Source organism: Camelus ferus, chromosome 32 (genome assembly GCF_009834535.1).
Source record: "Camelus ferus isolate YT-003-E chromosome 32, BCGSAC_Cfer_1.0, whole genome shotgun sequence".
NCBI classification, from domain to species: Eukaryota; Metazoa; Chordata; class Mammalia; order Artiodactyla; family Camelidae; genus Camelus; species Camelus ferus.
In genome coordinates this window covers 6313450-6334856 of record NC_045727.1, presented here as the reverse complement: position 1 = coordinate 6334856, position 21407 = coordinate 6313450, and the positions used below count along the sequence as shown (strand labels likewise).

The window sequence follows — 21407 nt, the reverse complement described above, 5'->3', positions numbered from 1 at the left end:
TCTCCTTGTCTATCTCCATGCATCCTCCCCAGTGGCTCCAACCTTCCACACCCTCCCAGCACAAACCGTGAGAACCCTCTCAGGCCGAGCCCTCCTAAGAGCTGTCATTCTGGACCTAAACAAACAAAACAAAACAAAACAAAACAAAACAAAACAAAACAAAACAAAAACCTGTTTCCAGTTGCCTGATGTCATGGTCACCAACAGGTCGAACCAGCTCCTGCTCTGACCTCAGAGATATCTGAGAAAGGGGCCCTCAAGATTACAGACATTCCAGCTCTCTCTCCCCCAAAGATGTCACAGCTACCCTCCACGTAAGTGCTTCGCTCTGTGTAAACATCCCGGGCTGGGAGGAATGGGTACCACTTTCCCAGTCCAGTCTCTTGGTAGAGGAGTTAGAATGACCTACCCCTCAGAATGATATGAGCACCGAGAAAGTTCTTTTGAAGCAATACCAACAGCCACAAGAGGACAGGATGGGGGAGAATAACAATGACAGTAGTCTAGGTTATGCGGTCCTGACAAACAGACCCTAAATTTCAGAGTCTTTAGAAAAAACTTTTATTTCTTATCTGTGTCCACTGGGCCAGCAAGGGTACCCCACTCACTGATGGTGTTGGCGACCGCAGCGCAGAAGGAAAGGGAAGCCACCCAAGGGTCCTGCACTATTACATGAAATGCTTTGAAGTGGAATTGACAGACGTCTCTTCTGCTCACAGCTCAGTGGCCACAACTAGTCACGTGGCTTTTCCCAACCACAGTGGCATCAGGGAATGCGTTGTTACCTACCAAGTGCCCCAAATTTTACTGACTCCCAACTACGTGCCAGGCACTGTTGTAAGTGTCAGTGACAGAGCCCTAAATGACAAAAGTCCCCACCCTCAGCCCCCGTGAAGCTTTCGTTCTGAGGGAAGAGGGAGATGAAAAACAAATAATGTAGCAATCAGTCCAGCGGCCAGGGCTATGAAGGAAAAGAAACCAGCTGAATGGGAGGGAATGTGACTTTAGATCAAGCAGTTGGAGGTTTGCTGAGTGAGTGAAATTTAAGTAAGGGCACAAAGGAGGTGAGAAGCCAGAGGTGCAGAGGTCTGGGGGAGGAGTGTCACAGGCAGTGGAAACAGCAGGTGGGAGGGTCCTCGGACAGGAAAAATGTGTGGCTCTTCTGTCTGAAGGGCAGAAGAGAAGCTACTGGGACTTAAGCTCAGGAAGCAGCAGGTGGATGGGAGCAGGAAATCAGATCAGAAGGATAGCCAAGAGCCTTTCCTTCTGTCCTAAAACTTTCCAGTATCTAAAATGGTTTTAAACTGTTGATTTGATTATTCGTTTATGGGTAAATGCTAGAGTAGAGACTTTTGCTTCATTCACTGCTTTGTCCCCAGCCCCCTAGGCTAGTGCTTCACACATAAGAACTTAATAAGTAAGTAGTGAATGAATGAGTGAGTAAATGAACAAACTGCGTCTCATCACTCCCCCGCATCTGCTCGTCCTCACATGCTCACATCCACCCGGTGGCCCAGGTCTAAAAACTGGGCGACACTGTTGATGCAACCCTCTCTTCCCCTCCCATCCAAGCACGTGGTCAAACTGCTTCTGCTCCTTTAATATATCAAGGATTATGTCCACCCTTTGCCTCTCCTCAGCCAACCACCTAGCCTAGGCCACCATCTTCCCTGGATCTTCTTTGCTGGTCTCCCCAGAGTCTTGCCCTGTAATACACTCTCCATATGCAGCTGGTGATTTTTCTAGATTCTCACATCTCATCACCTCACCCTCCCTATCCAAACAGGTTAATGGATCTTCAAAGCGCTCAGGACTAAGTTTGATTCTTTGGAGGGGTCAACAAGGCCCTACGTCATCTAGCCTGTGCCCACTTCCCCAACCATGTCTCCCTCACACTTTGTGCCAACAATTATCCTGGGAGATGGGTACTATTACTATCCCCTTTCTACAGCTGGCAAGACAGAGGCTCAGAGAGGCTAGGACACTTGCCCTGAGCAGCACAGCTAACAGAACAGGGTCTGTTCACCTTCTTACCCACTATGTTTTATGGTCTTTTATAAGCAGTAAATGTTGACACTCTCACTTCTTAAAAAAACCTGGTTAGTTGAGATATTAGTTTTCTGGCTCAGAATAACTATTTGAGTTATAAAAGGAAGTGTCAGAAGTTCTGATAAAGGAATAAGTAAAGGGGCCCTGAGAGCCACTAGCTGGGGTGGAGAGAGCTGACCCTGACTCCATTCTCCTGGGAAGACTCGGTGCTGGAGCCCACGAGCACCTGCGCTGGCTCTGAGCGGCTTTCACAGTGTCACGTAAGGCTCCCTCTGGTTGACACCAGGCTGGCTGGCTGGTCCCAGGCAGCCTCTAGGCTCCCAAATGTCAGTGTGCCCTGGTGTCATTTGTTCTGCTGAGAAAATCTAGAAGAGCTGGAGAGAGGTTTGAGAGAAAAAGGTGAGAAGGTGGAGGGAAAGGTGAACCATGACCTGAAAGTCAGCTGCAGTCTGTTGGGTCCATCTGGGTTTGGAGAGCTGGTGCTCTGGCCGGCACACAGTGGGGACCAGGTGACATAGCTCACTGGGCAGCTCAGAGTACAGGCTTCAGATCAGATGCTGTGCCTTAGACTTTTCAACCTAAAAAGGGGTTAACAATAGTCTACTTCCTCATTGGGCTGTTGTGAGAATGGAAAAAAGAGAAGACATACAGGACATATAGCAGAGCTTAGCACATAGTAGGTCTTGAATCCTGGTGGGGAGCACTTCTGTTTTGTTGTTTTGGTTGTTGTCATTCACAGAATCAGCTAGTGGTTAGGGCCACAGACTCTGCAGCCAGACTGCCTGCATCTGAACATCAGCTCTGCCACTTAGTCACTGTGTGACCTTGAAAATGTTACTTAACCTCTCTGTGCCTCAATAGCGTTATCTGTGCATGGAGATAATCATACTGATCTTAGAGTAATTTGGGTGAGGATTAAGTAAGTTGATATATACAACACAACTGGTACAAAATGTCAATGTTTGCTATTTTTACTGTTATTATGATTATTATAACTACTTATAGAGATAGTTAGGGCAGAAGCAATTTGGAGAGAATTTTGGAGCCAATAATAGGAGGAGGCTGGAGTTTAATAAACAAACATTACCTGCATAGGATTGTGAGGGCATAGACTTATTTAGGGAGGGAACTTGTGAACTGGTCTTCATTTTGTTTGTCAGTCATCAGTGTTTGGATGTGTGTGCGGCGGAAAAAGCACTGGGCTTGAAGTTCAGACACAGCTGGGTTCAGAACCCACAAGCGGGTGGCCTTGGGCAAGTTATGTCATGCCTTAAACCTCAGTTTCCTCATCTGTTAAAAAAAAAGGGGTGATGGTAGTACAAACCTCTCAGTGGGGGGCTGTTGTGAAGATTAACTAAAAACATGCTTGGAAAGCATTCAGCTTGGTGCCTGGCACCTTCTAAGTACTCAGGAATTTTTAGTTAATATGCCCTGTGTAGAGTCTGTCGTATGTGAGCCAGGCAGCTCGGACACAGTAATCATAAGACATCTACTTGGCCACAATGAGCTCCTATAATGCACCAGGTACCCTTCTAGGCACAGGGAATGCTGCTGTGAACGAGATACCCAAAGGTCCTGCCCTCATGGAGCCAAGGGGGCTGGAAATTCCATTAGTGTCATCCACGGGAGGTGGGGGGAGTGGTGAGAAAATGAAGGAAAAAAGATATGTGCGTCCTCACTCCCTCTTTGCTGTTGGATGAGCTGGCTCTGGGGGTGTCCAAGAGAGGGAACTCCAGCCGGGTCTTCCTGGACCCGGAGCCTGAGTGCATGTGGGAGGCCGCCAGGGTCTGCCTCCACCACCAGAACCCCAGTTCCAAAGCCCTGGAACTTCAGGTAAAACATCTGACAAAAATGACACCCTGAGAGCCAGGCCTTGGAGGGATCCCCGGGGCCCCTCCCTTTGGCTCTCGCAGACCCACCCCGACCCCCTCCCCTGCCACAGTCCGTTATGGCTGGACCTGCAGGGGAAGGGGCACAAGGGAGGCCAGGGAGGGAGAGAACTGGGGTTTTTTTTACTGCAGTAGAAAGAAAAAGCACAGAATCGAGCAGCTGACAAACTTGCGTCTTGGCGCTGGCATTACCTGTGTGACTTCAGGCTGCTCTCTCTCCTCCCTGGCCCCAGTTCCCGGAATCCAGGGCGATGCCACCCTCCCCGTCAGCTGTCTGTTCGAGGATTAATTGTGGCATTTCCCATGTGAAAGCTCCAAGAGGGTGGCTGCCAAGAGAACCCTTGTTCCGGGACCTGGGGTCTCACATCCCCCTCTCGGGCTCCATCAGGGTCTTTCCTTTCCTCAGAGGCGTCCTGGAGGCCCCTTCCCCTCCCTAGCCTTTCTGGGAGCTGACTCCGTATTGTCCCCTGCCTGCTGACAGCCCCTGGGGTTTACTGACCACTCTCCACGTGTGTTCGCTGACGCCTCTCCAGGTGGCCCCGTCAGCATGACCAGCAGCTGTCTCCCTGCTCAGATTCCCAAAACAGAAGGCTGGCCTGACCCAGAAACACAGCAAGCATCATCCAGGGCGAAAGGGACAGCAGGCAGGCGGACGGAACACTGGACCAAGCCTGGGCAATATTGTCCAATTCCGGTTGTTACCGTGGGCTCCCACGTCCCACTGGCTCAGGTTTCATTCATTAGCCAGCTGCGTGGCCAGGAGCAGGTGGCTTCACCTCTCTGAACCATGAGGATGCAATGAGGTCATGAAGGAAAGTGCTGGGCCTGGTACACACTCAGTGCTCAATCAATGTGGGTAGTGACTAGGATTACCAGAGGCAGAGCAGCAGAGGAGTCAGAAGCCCAAATTCTGAGGTTCATATCCCACCTCTGCCGCTTAACGGGTGTGTAGACACGGGGAAGTCATAGCCTCGCTCTGTGCCTCGGTCTCCACATCTGTTAAATGGGGATAATAAGAGTCCCTTCCTCTCAGGGCTGTAGGGAGGATTCTGAGTCAATACACTTACATTTAAAGTGCTTAGAACAGAACCTGGCACCTGGAAAGTGCTGGATAAATGCTGATGGTTTCCGCTTTCTAGCTTCTCAGCCCCACTTCTCTCCCGGGGTCCTGGATGCTGCAAGCGCCCTTGAATTGAGAAAGTGGATGAGGTCGTGGAGGGTGTGTTCCCCACCCCCTCCCCAGGCGCTGTGGGAGGAAAGCCTGGGAGGAAGGGGGAGGAGGGTCGTTTAGAACACACCCACCAGCAGACCGGCCCCTGAATGCGCAGCCCCATCAGCACGTAAACACACACCACTGCACCCACTCAGATCCACGCATAAACTCACTCGGGACGCAGCCGCACCCCCGCCATGTGGTCCCACCCGCTGAGAAACCCCTCCCAGCCCCCGCCCAGCTCCCAGGCGGGGCCCGCTTTCTTCTCTGAGCCTTGCTGCGATTCTGCCCCGCCTGGCTCCAAACCAGCCGGCCTCGCCCCAGCCTTAATTACAGAGAGAGCCTCGGTGCCTGGCGTGACGTCAGCCCGAAGCTTCTAGCCTGATGATCTCACCCCAGTTACTCGGGATGGGGGTGCCTCCGGGGCCTCAGCACAGACTCGCAGGTTCCGACCCAGGCCCCCAGCGGTGCGCACGGACTGCGCCCTGTGCCTCGGTTTTCTCACCTGCGAAATGGGCGACGGCACTCCCCCCACCCCCCACGGCAGTGGCGAGGGTCTCACCGCGTGGCAGGCACCTAGGAGATGTAGCCGATGGTGACTCTGGTCCTCCGTACTATTATTTTTAGCAAAGTGCCTCATGGGGGCCCTGCTGAACACCAAAAGTATTTCTCAAGCAATGACTCAATGGATTCCTTAACACCCCCACCCACCCCACCCCAGGAGAAAGACAGGGCTCAGAGCCTGAAGCCCATCCGGGAGGGCCCCAAACTGCACACCTGCTGGGGGCAGAGCACAGGCTGGCTCTCAAGCTCAAGGCGTCTTGAGGTCAAAGAACTGTTTATAAATTCATTCTCCGAGCTACGTGGGAGGGGCAAGGAGGTCTAGAAAACAGGTCCTCTCTGGGCTTTGTGTTTCCAACCAGACAACCTGCCTTTAGGTAATTAGCATTATCACTGTCATAATAATAATAGAAGCTACCATTGTTTAACCCTTCCTACGCAGTTTCGTCATCTGTAAAACGGGGACAGTCGTAGCACCCCGACCTCACGAGACCGCTGCGGAGGAAAAAAGGAAGTTAGTGTTTGTGGAGCGTTTACAGCCGGGTCTGGCCCCTAGTGCGCAGTGTATCACTGAGAATCAACCTTGAACATCTGAAAGTGCCGGTCTGCTAAGTGCTTTAGGGGAGATTACCTCATGTGTTCCCCCTGACACATCGGTGGGGAGTCTGCTATTACGTCCACTTTAAAGGTGGGAAAACTGACAGCTCAGATTGCCTGGGGAGGAACGTGACTCCCCTCACTGGGCAGGGAAAGCGAGGGCTAAGTATGGGGTAGAGTTGCAAGTGGGGATTGCAACTCAGGGGTGCCTGCCCATCCACCAGGGTCCCGCTCTCCCCTGGGCTTCTGCGGGTCCCCAGCGTGGAGGCAGGATGCAGCTCGCTCTGGGGGAGGTATTTGCAGAGGGTGACCTGAGCCCTCAGCCAGGCACGGGTTATTAATAGCCGGGCCTTAGTGCCCTGCGGGGGGCGGGCTGCCGGAGAAGGAGCTGGAGGGAGGGCGGAGCTGAGCCGAGTGGGGGAGGAGAGTGTCCGGAGAGGCTGGCGGAACTTGGATGTTAAGGTCCCTCCCAGCCCCCTGGGAGCCCGGCTGTTCCCTCAGCGGATTCTCTGGGGCTGGTTCATCGCCTCCGAATACTCCTGTGACAGGAGGCGCTTGCAAATCCCGCCCCCAGTCCCTGGCAGCAATAAATAGGAGTCTCCCAGCCCAGGAGAAGCAAGAAGTTTCTAGGCCTGCTGGTTGCCGGGTTTATTAACCTCCCGGCTCCATTCTGGACCTCAGCAGCTCTGGCTGAGAGCCTGGACGGCCTGGGCGGACGGTGGCTGGCTGATCTCCGGTGAGGCTGTGCTGGAGAATTCTGTACCACCAGCCAGAGGTCGCCTTTGGTGGCTGGAGTGTCCTTAGGGGCTGGGACCCCAGCCTGGTGCGTGCCTCCTTGTCCTTGGCAGTGGATGGTTCAGCATTTTCTGAAGCTGCAGAATAAGCTTGGAAGGCCAGCCGACCCACATCATCTTGCTGTGTGACCTTGGGCAGGTGGCTTCCTCTCTCTGAGCCTCTGTTTCTCCTCCAGCTCAGCAGCCACCATGGCTGATGGTCAGATGCCCTTCCCCTGCCCTTATGGAAGTCGCCTGCGCCGGGACCCATTCCGAGACTCATCCCTGTCCTCCCGCCTGCTGGACGATGGCTTTGGCATGGACCCCTTCCCTGACGACTTGACTGCCCCTTGGCCTGACTGGGCCCTGCCTCGCATCTCCTCTGCCTGGCCGGGCACCCTGAGATCAGGGATGGTGCACCGGGGGCCCACTTCCGGGGGCAGGTTTAGGGTACCTGCCGAGGGCAGGAGCCCCCCTCCCTTCCCTGGGGAGCCCTGGAAAGTGTGTGTCAACGTGCACAGCTTTAAGCCGGAGGAGCTGATGGTAAAAACGAAGGATGGATACGTGGAGGTGTCTGGTGAGTGGAGGAGGGAAGGAGAAGCTGGGGAGGGGGTGTAGACCTCGGCCCTGGAATAGCCACCAGAATGTTCCCTTAGAGGGAATGCTGTGACAGCACGACACAGGTGACTTCAGGGCTCAGGAATGCAGGCCATAAAAGTTCTCTTTACAGAAAAGCTCTCCTCTCCAGGCTTCAAGGAAAAATTTTAACCTGACTTAGCTGTTGGGGGGCCTTTGGGCACTGCATCCCCCAGGGAACCAGCAGGAAAATAGAGACCACGTCGCATGTTTTGACAGAGAGAATTTAACATAAAGAATGAAAGTTTCACAAATAGACAAGGAGTGAAAAGACAGAGAAGTGGGGTCCGCGCACCACAGCATCATAACACAGTCCGACAGGGGGGTATTTAATGCTGTGTGATCAGACTGTTAATGACTAGCACAGGTTTCAAGAGAAACGCCTGCCCTTGTCCCAGGTAAGGAAACCGAGGCATAAATGTCATTGTAAGGGTACAACTTGGTAACCTTGGTTGAGTGATTACTGTCTGCAAGGTACCATTCTATAGTCTTTACCTGTAGCATGTCAGTGAACACAACCAGAAGAGGTAGGTCCTGTCTGCCTCCTCTTTTTAGAGATGAGGAAACTGAGGCGCAGAGAGGTTAAATTAACTAGCCTGAGGGCACCACCAGAGATTCAAACCCAGGCTGTCTGGGAATTGAGAAGCCAGAGGTGAAGAGATGATTTCTTGAGCACCTGCCGGGTGCTGAGGGCTAGGGTGTACCTTTTACATTCCTGCTCTCAATGAGCCCTCCCTCCAGCCCTGAGAAGCGGAGGTGTCTAGTCCCATTTTGCAGCCAAGGAGGCTGAGGCCTGGGTGGGGGCTTGTCCGAGGTCACGCCGTGAGTCAGCAGCAGTTAGAGACTGGGCCTGCCCATGACTCCAGGCCCAGGGCTCCTGCCACCACATCCCAGCCTGGGAGAGGGAATGTTCTGGAGAAAAGGAAAGAGGAGACAGAGGCTCAGTTCCTGTTAAGCAGGGCAGCAGGGACGAGCTTTCTGTCCCGGCCCTCCCAATTAACGCTCCATTAAAAAGAGTGTGTTCCTGGCAGGCTCTACCGGCCAGAAAATCAATAAAGCCAGTGCAAACAGGCTAGGCAGGGACAGGCCCCGGCAGAGCAGCCTTCAGGGGGAGTTTCAAAGCCTTCAAGGGCAGAATTATAAACATTAGAGGTTCCTGCGGGTGTGGCGGGCGGGGAGGCACGCTGGGGCGGCATGTGCCTGCGTGGAGGGGGTCAGCCAGGACTTTCCGAGTTGGCTGGGGAGCCAGGCATCTGAAACCACTTTCCTGTGCTTTGTTTCCTTATCTGGAAATTGGGATTCAAACGGCTACACCGCCTAAGGATTTTTGACGTAAATGAGGTGATGCTGGTAAAGTGCATACATGGCTCTTGGAACACAGGAAATCAGTATTATTACTGTTGTCAAGGTTGTTGTTATTTACATGCCGGGCACATGGTAAGGCCCCGATAAATCATCAATCGTAGGTGCTCTTTGAGACCTGGGTTTAAATCACACCACCACTATTCTCTGGATGGATATGGACAGAAACAGCTCTTCACCACTCTGAGCCTCAGTTTCCCCATGTGAAGAAGGGGGATCCTACTAGTACCCTCCCAACAAGGCTGCAGGGAAGATTAAACATGTACAGACAATCTATAATGATAAATGCAGAGTGTCCGTCTGGCACTCTGCGAACAAGGTGATTATTATCACCACACCTGCCATCTTTGTTTTAATTAGGACTCTAGAGTCTTCCTCCCCAGGGTGGAGGGTCTCCCAGACCCTGTGGTCCCTCCAGGAGACCTCTGTCCAGCCTGGAGGGCTTTGTACACTCTCCCCCTTTCAAGGTGCTTCTTAACAAGTAGGGTCCGGCAGCTGCAGGCTGAGATCCCAGCTAAGTACCTTACTAATTCAGAGGCTTGGCGTGTGAGTCACAGAGCCTCATTTCCACATTTGTAAAATGGGTTTGTCGGGGGGTTACATAAAACAAAGACAGACAAAGCTGTTGTAGGTTGAAAATGCCTCACAGCTGTGCACTTAGCAATCTCGGCTTGACAAAATCCAAATCCCCCTAGAGAACATACAGAGACTTTAGTGATAGGGATTTTAAAAATCAGATCGCTATCAGGGGCTCCATTTAAAAAGCAGCTTTCAGGGGATGTCTGAGGTCAGATGCAGTCTCCCATCTGATTGCACATTACGACACACCTTTGACACAGGCGCTGTGCTAAACACCAACACGGTTTGGCTCATGGATTCCTCGTGGACTTCCAAGGAAATATACATAGGTGGGTTGCGCCCATTTTACAGACGAGGAGACCGAGGCCTGGGGATAGTAACTCTGCTGAGATCACCTGCTTCTCCATAGCAACGTCTGAAATTCAAAGCCGGGCCTGCTTAGACAGTTCCAAGTCAGGATAGCTGGATCTGCTTCTTACTGAGTGGCCCAGGGCAAATCCTACCACCTCTTGGGCCTCTGCTTTGCCATTGGTCTAATGAAGGGTTGATACGTATTTGCCAGACAGTGTGTTTTATGATATTACTAGCATCTGATACATGGAGGGAAGTGGAGGAGTCCAGGATTTTCGAAGTTACCAGAGGAAACAAAATTATTAATAGGTCTTCTCACTGCAGGACTTATCAGAGCCTTGAATTTGCTAGTGTAGTTTATGAATCTCTGAGAGGTGGCTCTGTCTTATCTGACCACATTAAAGCATCCAGTTCCAGGGAAGTGTTTGGAAAATGCTAGACTAAATGATTTCCATCATGCCTCACACACACCCCCTCCCCTACCCTGCAGCCACCAGCCAAGAAATGTTCTTGTCATGGGCCACTGGGCCAGGCGCTGGCAGAGGAAGGGACTGGAAAGCCCCGAGGCTTTATTCCGCCCCTTCTCCTTAATCCCAGGGTGCTGTGCTCCCCTGGAAACAGCACCTTCTTTCCTTAGCTGGGCCCATAGCTTTCCCCAAAATGCTGATGCCTGCTTCTTGGCACCTGCATTTCTCTGGCATGTTGAGCAAATGGGGCTGTGAGGGGCCTCTGGCTTCCCCTGGCCTCCAGATGAATTCTTTTTTTTAAAAAAAGAATCTTAATAATTACTTTTTGCTGTTTTCAAAAATAAAATATTTACAAGGTAGATAGGAAAGCAAAATAAGGAATTAAAAATCAGTTATGATCCTGAAGCTGCCCTTGTCAATAGGTATTCAAATATCACGCAAATTATGCTTCAATAGGAGCCTTCTAACCACGCCCCCTTCCACCCAGTTTAACCCCCTCCCCAAGCCACCCTCTACAGAGCTGCCTTGCTCCGAGATCCTTACCCCACAACCCCAATACCCTATTTTCAGAGCATGAACAGGAAGTTTAGCTTCTGATGATCCGTTCTTTCCCCAAATATCCAAATTCACCACAAGCATTAACCTTCTCAGGGTAGCTTTACAACTTTGAAAGCAATTCTGTGACTCATTCACATCACTGCCTCATAGTCACCCAGTGATTAAGAAGTTGTTGCTGCTATTGTAGAGAGGCGTGAACTGAGGCTCAGGATAGAGGAGGGATGTGCTGGGAAACGTCAGAGCAGGGACTCCAAACCCAACCCACGTCCCTGCCTTGGAGTCTTTGCTTCAGCACTTCCAAGCTGTGTGACCTAGGCCTCATCACTTCACCTCTCTGAACTTCCATTGCCCTACCCACAAAATGGTAATAAAAAAAGCACCTGCTTTTTACGCTTTTTGTGAAAACTAAGGTTGCTATCGGTCAGGTGCTTAAGACGCTGACGGACCCCAAGGAAGCGCCATGTAAGTGGTTGCTATTGTTATTATTACCATCAGCATCGTCTCCTCCTCGATTATTATTGCCAGGACACCAAGTGTGCAAAAGAGCTGAGTCAGAGGCACTGGCCTGTCCCCAGGGGAGGCAGATCTCCAGAGGCCCATGCTCTGGGGCGGGGACCCGGGGACAGACAGTGCTTCTCTGGCCACCGGCCCGTGTTAGAGCCAGGCTGCCGGTGCTCCTGGACTTGGCAGGTCCAGATAAACTCTTCGAGCTCCCAGCAGCAGCACGTTCACGGAATAGTATGTTCTGGTTAGCCAGACACTCCAGTTTAAAAATGAATTCCTGTAAATGTACCCCTTTCTGCCCAGCTGGTGGGAGACTAAATTGATGTAGCCTTTCCTACGGGAAATTTAGTAATATAGATCAAGGCTTAGACATTCTAGAACTTGGAATTTATCCTAGAGAAGTCATCAGGCCAGGGGTGAAGCTCTGGCTGCAAGAACGGTCAGTACAGTGAGGTTCTTTCCAATGTCAGATACCGTCTCAGTGCCCAAAAGCCGGGGATTGGCTAAATGAACTTCTGTACCCGCTATAGCCATTAAAAGCCATGTTGTCAAAGAATATTTTCTGGGATATGGGAAAAACAATTATAACGCATCCGCAAGAGAGAAAAACAAGTTTCAGGAGTAACAGACAATGTGATCTCATTTGATCTGATATTCATCGCTACTCTAGAACATATATGCATTTCTAAGTAACAGAAGAAAGTCTGGAACGTGTACAAAAAATGTGGTTTCCTTGGGGTGATGGAATTATGGACGGTTTTGATTGCTTTTTTCTTTATTTTCTGCATTTTCAAAGATACACATCAGTTATTTTGTAATCCGAAAGAAGTTATTAATAAAAGAATAATGAATTATAAAAAAGTAATTAATAAGGTAGTCACCTATAAATTGTCAGCTTAAAAAAAATCTGGACCACAGTACGACACTCTGTCACACAAGGTTATTTCCAGTCTGAATCCAAAGCCCCTCGGAAGGGTGTCCTTGTATAAACGACGGTTCTTTATTTTTTTAACACCTTTATTGTGGTATGGTTCCTGTACAGTGAACTACACATATTTCAGGCGTACACGTTGATAAATTTTGATAGATGTATACACCAGTGAAACCACCACCACAATCAAGATAGCTAACATTTCCATCACTTCTCAAAGAGGTGCAATTTTTGAATTCCAATAAATGAGGGTTCTTAGCCCTGGAATGTGGCCCCACAAATGAAGAGTGACTAATAATAGGAGCCCAGTGGCTCTGCTGGGCACTAATCCAATTTGTTTAAAGAGAAATTAGAGACACTCTGTCCTGTTAAAAAAAAAAAAAAATGGGGAGGGGCCAAAAGGCTCAGAATTTGTTATATAAATGGCAAGATGACAGCCAGTTTGGGGTTAAGCCTTCTTGGAATTTCGTATTTTTCCTTCCGAAGGAAAGAAAAAAAGCCCTCGCTTGCCAGCGTGGAGGAAGAGGGGCAGGTCGGATTTCACATCTGTGGTGTCCCATGTGTCATTTCTTAGGGAGAGCCCCCTTTGGAGAGTCTGGATGGTTTTTATTTTTGATTTTTTTAGCAGATTGAAGCATTATTTCCGGGTGGTTCTTTCAGTACTAGATACAGATAACGTGACTCAAAGAACTAACTGGAAGCCAAAACAGGCCGAGGGGCATTGAACCGAGCCCTTGGCTTAGGTTCAGAGAGAGAGCTGGTTCTCAGCTCAGGGCAGCCGTGCACTTGCTGGGTGACCTTGGACTCATCCCCGGGCCTCACTTCTCACATCAGTAACCAAGGGAGGAAGAAGCCCATCCCCAGAGCTGGGCAAGGGCTCTGTGTGTTACACAGCCAGCTGGGTGGCAGACTAGCCCCACTTTTTTCCTATTACCCATTCTGGGATGTTAACCTCAGGGCTCTCCTGGCTGGTGAGGAGAGAAGGATGAGATGCAAGACTCAGGGGATGCAGGGCAGCATCTAAGGGGACACAGGAGGTCGTTTCTGTGGTGTCCTAAGTCTAACTCATAATCGTCTACAAACCACAGTCAAGGCCTCCTGACTGGCCCATTGTCTTATTCCATCTTCATAATAGCCTGGGAGGTGGTTTCAAGTGGGTCCACTTAGCAGATGTGGGACCAGAGGCTCAGGCAACTGGGGCCTCTAGACCAAGCCCCAAGCCACACAGCGAGGCAGGGGCAGGATTCGAACCCCAGCCCGAGTCTTAGATGATGCCCAGGGGACACAGATACTGACACGTGCCATTCCTCTCCCTTCCAGGTAAACACGAAGAGAAGCAGCAAGAAGGCGGCATCGTTTCCAAGAACTTCACAAAGAAAATCCAGTAAGTACCTGGCAGTTGGATTTCAGGGTAGGACTGGAATGCGGGTGGGGTACCTGGGATCTGGGGTCTCGCCCTCTTGGGCATCTCTCCTTCAAGACGCCCACTTCCCAGGGGGCAGAGAATGGGACCCTGGCACCTAAGGGGAGACGGTATCTCAGCAGACCTGCAGTAGGTTCCCAGAAGGGGTTGGGGCAGGGGCACATGGATCATGTCGTCTCATCTGCTCAGTGCTCTGCGAGGTGGGTGTTAACAACCCCGTTTTATAGATGAAGAATTCGAGAATAAGAGAGGCAAAGTGGCTAGTCCACAATTTCACCAAAATTGGGGCACTCACCTACCCACACGACATGGCAGAGAGAGAGTCTCCATCACCATCAAAAAAGACCCTTTTTTGATGCCCCCAGTTCCCCACTAGAACCTTTCGAAGGCTGCTTGCTCTAAGTCTCCCACAGCCAGGAGAATGGGCACCTTCCCTAGAGCATCCATAAGAATTTAGCTGAAAGGTGTCCTGGCGTCATCAATACTTCCTTACGAGAAGGGTTTTGAGGCTGAGAGATTGGGATAAAGGAAGAGCCGGTTTTGCTGGGGGGTGGGCGAGGAGGGCTGAGGCTGGGGAATTACGTGAACAGCAGCAAGACCACCAGTCTGAGCCAATGCATCAAAGCCACGCTGAGCCCCTAATGACAGTGCCCGTGGGGAGAAGAGAGTCGTCGAGAGGTGCCGATGACCAGGTGCTCACAGACACACCTTCCCCCAATCAGCATCACTGCACCACGTGCACTTCTAGCTCCAAAGTCTTTTCCCAGTTGTCACTGCATTAGCCTTTGCAGCAAAGGTAACGCCGTGGGGAGAAGAGACACTCCCCTCCTTGTGTTATGGGGAAACTCAACTCTCCCAGAGGTGAAAGAACACATCCAAGGTCCTTAAAATTAGCATTTAGAACAGCCCCAAACAAGATCCTTGAACCCTGAGCTCGCAGTGTTCATTCTCTGAGCAGGGACTGCCCTTTCCTCATCTGTAAAGGGGTTGGATGCTGATTCCAGCCTTGCGGAGTTACCCGCTGGAAACAAAATGAGATCCCAGGGCAGTGATGGGCTCACAGCGGGTCCTCAGAAGTGGCGGTTTGTTCTTACTTTTATTGTTATTGTTATTGAATCTTAACTCCTCCCCATCGCCCTGGCAAAGGTGTCCGTGTGTCTGGAGAGATTGCCCAAGCTGAATTCTGAGGCTTCTTTCTTCTTTCGGCTCTGGGATCCTGCAGTCCTCCTGTCTCTCCCCCGATGTGCCCATTCTGCACCCATCCGGTGCCTCCAGAGTACTTAAAAGACACTTCCTGATAATGGCAAATGCTAAACTGTTTTTCTCTGAGCTCTCTGACCTGCCTGCCGTCCGGAGACCCGCACCTCTCCCTGGAACAGCAGGCAGATCAGACTTTGCTGAGAAGGGAAAGATGAGGAAGAGAGGGAGGGAGGGAGCTGATGTTTCTTTTAAGAGACTGAAATAAGGTCTCAGGATGGAGTCACAGGCAGGGCAAAGCTGTGAAAGGGATGGAGCCGGAAAGAAGTCAGCAAATTAATCATCTCTGAAAGACAGCCATTTTCGTGGCTTTCGCGTCTCTGAGGCCTCTGGGAAAACAGCTTGCTGGAAGTTACTTGACCAGATAGAAATGCCTAAAGCTGCTGAAGGCAGGGCTGCTGTTCAGCAGTCGAGCTGGGCTGGTTGTTATAATATTGGACTAGGAGCCCCTCAGAGGCTGTCCTCAGTCAACCAGCCATTCTGACCCTGTCCCTGGGACCCTCCAAACCTCCCCACATCCCAACAACTAAAGGGTCCTTAGGACCCTCCTCCATCACTATGGCATGTATCCATCCATTCTGGTTGGGCGATGTCCAGCTGGACCAGTGGTTAAATATCTTGAATCTCACCTCTGGGTGTAGGAAATGCCAGCTCCATGATTGAGTGGATAACTTAGAGAAACTGCTCTGAGCTTCCGTTCCCGTATTCCCTCATCCCCTCATGATGGGGGATGAGAGCATGTGTGTAAAACTTTTCACACAGTGTACAGACTCAGTGCTCCGTCCGTGGGAACTTATATTATTAAAGACTCCACAAAGCTGGAGTCACACAAGAGCAGCTGGGACTCCTGGGAGCTCCTGGCCCGGCCCAGACTCCAGACACCCAGGAGAGGACTGGGGTTTGGGATGGCCCCGGCCCAATCTCAGAGACCTCATTGCCTCTCCCAGGGAAAAACTCTGGTCATTAGAGGACAGGGAAGCTCCTTCAGCCAGGCTGAGGTCCTTGGAGATTTCCTCCCAGACAGGATGCTCCAGCTGTTTGCCTTAGCCACAGCTAAGAAATTCTTGCCAACACATCCATCCCCATGTGAAAGGCCCTATTTGGACCAGATGAGGGAGCAAGGGAGAGGTACTGGGATTTGCCAGTCAGGCTGGGTGCAGGGCAAAGACAGTGGAGGGGATCTTTTCCACACTCAACTTGGATGAGAGGACAGGGGCTGCAGGAAGTCATCAAGGGAGGGTTCTATTGGCTTTGCTCCACATCTCCCCGGGTATCTGATATGCCATTTACTGACACTGCCATTTACTGGTGTGTTAAGAGCCATGGTAAAAGGTTTAGAGGTTTAATTCTTCATCTTTAAAAGATTCCCATGGAGTAGATATCATTGAGCTCACCTTGCGGAGGAGGAAACGGAGGATGTTGGGATTCAGTTAAGGTCACACAGCAGGGAACGAGCAGATCTGGGCTTTGAACACAGGTCTCTCCTTCAAAGCCCATGTCCTTCCTACTTGGTTCAGGGGGATAAAATGAATCATTCACATACCATCTTCACCTACGTTTTTGCCTTCTGTGCTTACATTCCCATATTATCATTTGCTTATGACTTTTTTTTTCTTTTCGATCAACTCACTTTTGATAAGGTTAAATTCTCATCAGTAAAACGTTCACTGAGGAAGGCAATTATAAAATAAATCCACTGAAAGCAAAATGTGGTTAAATTCTCACTAGATCGTATTGCCTGCCAAAGGGTCAGCCCTTTCTTTGTTAAAAAAAAAAAAGGAAAATAGCCAGAGACAGAGGCTAAGGTGTTAAAGGCATGTTAACACTGAGCTGAGATTTTGAGCTGGATGTAAATGTAAGGACAGGAAAGAAAATTGAGGAGGACTAACTTTCCCACCGAGTGGGTTCCACACATAGGTCACCTGGTGAGAGCCCTTGAACAAGTCTGTTCCCATCTCGGGGCCTCAGTTTCCCCATGGGGAACATGAGAGCATTGCTGTGGGCATTTGAGATCCTTTTGGGCTCTGACATTTCATGGTTCAATGATCTTGCTAAGATAGTCATGCTGGTCAGGATGCCTCCTTGTACGGCCAATGCCTACAATAGCAATGTAGAAGCTGCCTCGTTTTGAGCACTTACTGTATGCCAGGTACTGGGCCAAGCCTTTGCTTTCGTCATCCCACATCAATTCTCACACCACCTTAAGAGATAGATGCTCTTTTAACCCTCTTTTCCCGTAAGGAAGTAAGTTTGGAGAGGCGAGCTCACTAGCCCAAATTCACACAGTCAGGAAGAGGAAGAATTTGAACTCAGGGCTGCCTGCTGTGGACCGTGGCTTGCCCTGTCACATTGTATCACATGGGTTGGCGTGCAAAGGGTTAAACAGAGTCAGCCCACTCCCAGCAGAGAGCTGGAGGTCCAAACTTTTGGCTGTCTCTCTACTACAGAAGTTTGACTTGGCAACTGTCCATGTCCCCTTTCTCTTCTGTCCTTCCCTGCTGACCCCTCATTCATCTCCGGGACTCCCATTTGGAAGGAGTCACCTTGTAGATGCAGTTCATGCAGCTCCAGGTTGCTTTTCAGACAGAGCAAAAAAAACTCCCCAACCCCTCCAGGAAGGATCCCTCCCATGACCGGAATGGGCTCATGACCCAATATCTTGGTTCTTGCCTCAAGATTCCTGCATTTACAACAGGCAAAGCCAGCCTGGACCGGTGGAAAGACCAATGGTGATCGAACCTTCTGATTTTCCCAACCACGGACCTTTTTTCAAAAGTCTGGTGCCAGGGAGGCAGTAGAGCATCATGAGCATCTCCTCTGAGTTTGGAGACCAGGACTGCAGTTCCATCCCCATCTACTGCTTACCGGCTGTGTGACCTTGGGCAAATCAGTTCACCTCTCTGACCTCAATCTTCTCATCTGTAAATTGGGGCTAGTCATAGAGCTTGCCTGATGGGATTATTGTTAACAACTAAGTGAGATGATCCAGGTGAAACACCTGGCACATAGAAAGTGCTCAGACGGTCGCAGTTTTCATTATTTTCATTAATAATGGAATCCTAACGAGGTCATTAACATGTTCTCACAATTCCAGTAGTTTGTTGATGAAACCATGCCCCGGATAGCCTCATTCACCCCCAAACAATCCCAGAATCATAAAAATAGCTTCAGAGCTAGAACCAGATTTGGGTTCAGGAACCCCGTCTTTGATGCTTTTTCACTTGCTGAGCCTGGTATTTGATTTCCCCACGTCTCTGGTAAATGTATTGTGCAACAGTCATTAATTCCCACCTATTAACCATTCTGGGTTCTTTATAAAGCTCCAACCAGGTAATGCCTATAAATGTGTTTTGGGAACAAAACTATGACCTGCTAAGAGATACTTAAGATGTGACCCAATCAAGGCTCATCCTAAGCATCTCTAAGGTGCCATCTGAAGTCTAGCCGTTGAGCAGCTGACCCTCTTTATCTGTCAAGTTGCCTGTTCCACTGTCACTTCCACCAGCAATGCATTTCGTAGTAAAGCGCTCTCTGGCAGGCACGTGACAAATGAAAATGTGTCACCTGCTGTGACATTTATGTTCTCTAAAGGGATGATTGATGGTGGTGGCGATTTCTGAGACCTCAACCAAGGACCAAATACTTGGGCCCACAGGTCCCTTTAAAGTTACCATCGGACCATTGTTTTACCATTTGCAAACCATGTTCAGATTCTTCATCTCATTCTAGAGCATCAAATACTGCATACGTTTAATATTATTGTCCCTGTTTTGCAGAAGAGGAAACAGGCTCGGAGAAACTGAGTGACCTTCCCAAGATCACACAGATAGAAAGGGGGCAGAGCCAGGGTTCAAGCCCAGCATCATATGCCCCTAAAGCTTTTATCAAAAACCTTTTCTGGGTGGAAGGAATAGCTCAGTGGTAGAGTGTGTGCTTAGCACACGTGAGGTGCTGGGTTCAATCCCCAGTACCTCCGTTAATAAATAAAAATAAACCTAATTACTCCCCCCTACAAGTCTTTTCTTTTGAATGAATAAAAGAATGTCTTGGCTGTAAACAAAAATAAAAATTGAATCTTGTGTTTATCCTAGGCTTCCTGCAGAGGTGGATCCTGCGACCGTATTTGCCTCACTTTCCCCAGAAGGCCTGCTGATCATCGAAGCTCCCCAGGTCCCCCCTTACTCACCATTTGGAGAGAGCAGTTTCAACAATGAGCTTCCCCAAGACAGCCAGGAAGTCACTTGTACCTGAGACCTCAGTCTTGGTCCTTTCTTGTTCCCTCCTCAACCCCAGGGCATCTCTGATTCCAGACTACATTACTTTAGCTGAATTCATAGATTTAGTGTGACTAAAATTTGGGGGGGGGTCAGGGTGTATTGACCAGATTCCCTGGATAGTGTACTACTAGTTTTTTTTTCCTGCAAGATGGAGCAATTGGCAGGTCAGGCTCGGTTGCACTAGGCCAAAATGCTGAGAGTTTACCTTTTCTATTGTGATGAAAATGCTGCACATTCTATAGTTGCCAAACAGATAAAAGGGGACATAACATTTCACATTGTATCTTACCTTGCAGCTAATGCAAGAGTTGCTTTTCTCTGGGGACCTCCCCATCACCCAGATTCCCATGCTGGGCTCCCAATGTCCATGCCTGCTCTGTGGTTTTGTTGATGGAGCCCAGTAGCTCACTCCATTGTGTTTTTGCAGCCCTGGTTTACAGAGGGCTATAGACAGGTCTTACATCCCCACGTGGGATTGATCCAAAAGCCACATGAAAACAAACAGTGCCTTCTGCCCTACACCCAGGCATTTATAGCACGTTCCCAAGCTGGCACTCCCCAAGGACTCTGGAAGCCCCTTAGTTTATTCTCTGACTATAGTCCCCCCTTTCTCATGTCTCCTATGTCCAAGTCGGGATTTTTACAGAGGGGGCTGTCACCAGACAGCTCCACCAGGAACCAAGCAAAGGCCAGACAGCCTGGCAGGCAGACTAGTGGTATTATTTATATGGGTGGGACGTGTGTGTCATTGTTATTTGAATTGTGCTGTTGTTTAGGAAAAAATAATAGTTAATAATAATAATAATAATAACAACAACAACAATAATAAAGGAGCTGATGTTCTTAGCCTTGTGTGTTGTTTTGATGGGAACTAAATGCATATGCAATATCAATAAGGGATGCTTGTGGCTGCCAATAATAATGCCCAGTGCATAGTGGCTTAAATGATACAAACATCTGTCTAACTTTATCAGAAGTACAGATATGAGTGATTTCAAAATTACTTTTTCAGCTGTTATGCCACCAGAACCCAGAGTCTTTCTATCTTTTTCCTCTGCCCCTCTGACAAGTCTACAAGTTCTGTCCCCATGTTTGCACGATGGCTGCAGGAGCTGAAGCATCTCAGCCTCATATGACAAGGTCCAAGAGAAGGCAAGGGTGAAAAAATCTTCTCGCCTGGCTTTCTCTCAGTAAGATCTTTGCCAGGAGCTCTCCCTCAGCAGATTTCTTTCTTTTATTTCATTGACTAAAACTGGGTCTTCTGTGTCATGTGTACCCTGAAGCCAATTCCTGGCAAAGGGAAAGGGATGGGCTTAGACCAATGTTGATTTGTCCTTTGAGGCCAGGAACATTGCTGCCTGAAAAAACAAGGTTCTGTTAGGTAGGAGGGAAGGGAAGTAGCAGCCTTGAGGGCAGTTAACAATGCAGTGGCTGCCACACACTCATGCTTCTGGGGAGCCCAGAACCCTGAACGCAGGATGGGAGGGAGCAGGGCTGTTGGCACAGGGCATCAGTTAGAACCATTTATGTGCTAAGTGCTAGGAAACCCCACTCACACCGACTTAAGCAAAAAAGGGTATTTCTTGGACACAGCTGAGAAGTCCGGGATAAACGCTGGTAACAGTTCATAGAACTGTTTCTGTCTCCTCGTCCTGCGGTGTTGGGTCCACCCCCAGCCTCCCTGTCATCCCCCAACCTCCGCTGCTCCTAGCCCTCCATGATCCACGTGTCCCCGTGGTCCCAGGACAGCTGCAATCACTACAGCCCCACGTCCTCCCACATTCCACTCCCCTGCGAGAAAAGCCAGTCTTTCCCCATCGCTTCTGCTGTATTCCCGGGAGTCATTCTTATTGGACCGGCTTGGGTCACATGACCATCCCGGAGCGAATCACAGCCCAAGAAATCAGTGCGTTGATTGGTCAGGCTTGGGTCACATGCTCCATCCCTGGAGCCAATCCCATTTCATCCTCACAGCAGCAG

General features: G+C 49.9%; 1 protein-coding gene across 1 annotated transcript; it reads left to right on the top strand.

Annotated features, from left to right (window-relative positions):
• Positions 1-6913: 6913 nt before the first annotated feature.
• HSPB8 (heat shock protein family B (small) member 8) lies at positions 6914-20273 on the top strand. Its single transcript, XM_032472212.1, has 4 exons — positions 6914-7045; positions 7280-7659; positions 13791-13854; positions 19242-20273. The coding sequence occupies exons 2-4, from the start codon at positions 7293-7295 to the stop codon at positions 19399-19401; spliced, it is 591 nt and encodes a 196-aa protein (XP_032328103.1). The 5' UTR covers positions 6914-7045; positions 7280-7292; the 3' UTR covers positions 19402-20273.
• Positions 20274-21407: the final 1134 nt, after the last annotated feature.

Bases quoted from the DNA above. Each gene is read 5' to 3' on its own strand.
- HSPB8 (XM_032472212.1), top strand. From the start codon at position 7,293: ATGGCTGATGGTCAGATGCCCTTCCCCTGCCCTTATGGAAGTCGCCTG. The intron at 7,660-13,790 runs GTGAGTGGAGGA...TCTCCCTTCCAG, and splicing joins TGGATACGTGGAGGTGTCTG to GTAAACACGAAGAGAAGCAG. The intron at 13,855-19,241 runs GTAAGTACCTGG...TGTTTATCCTAG, and splicing joins AACTTCACAAAGAAAATCCA to GCTTCCTGCAGAGGTGGATC.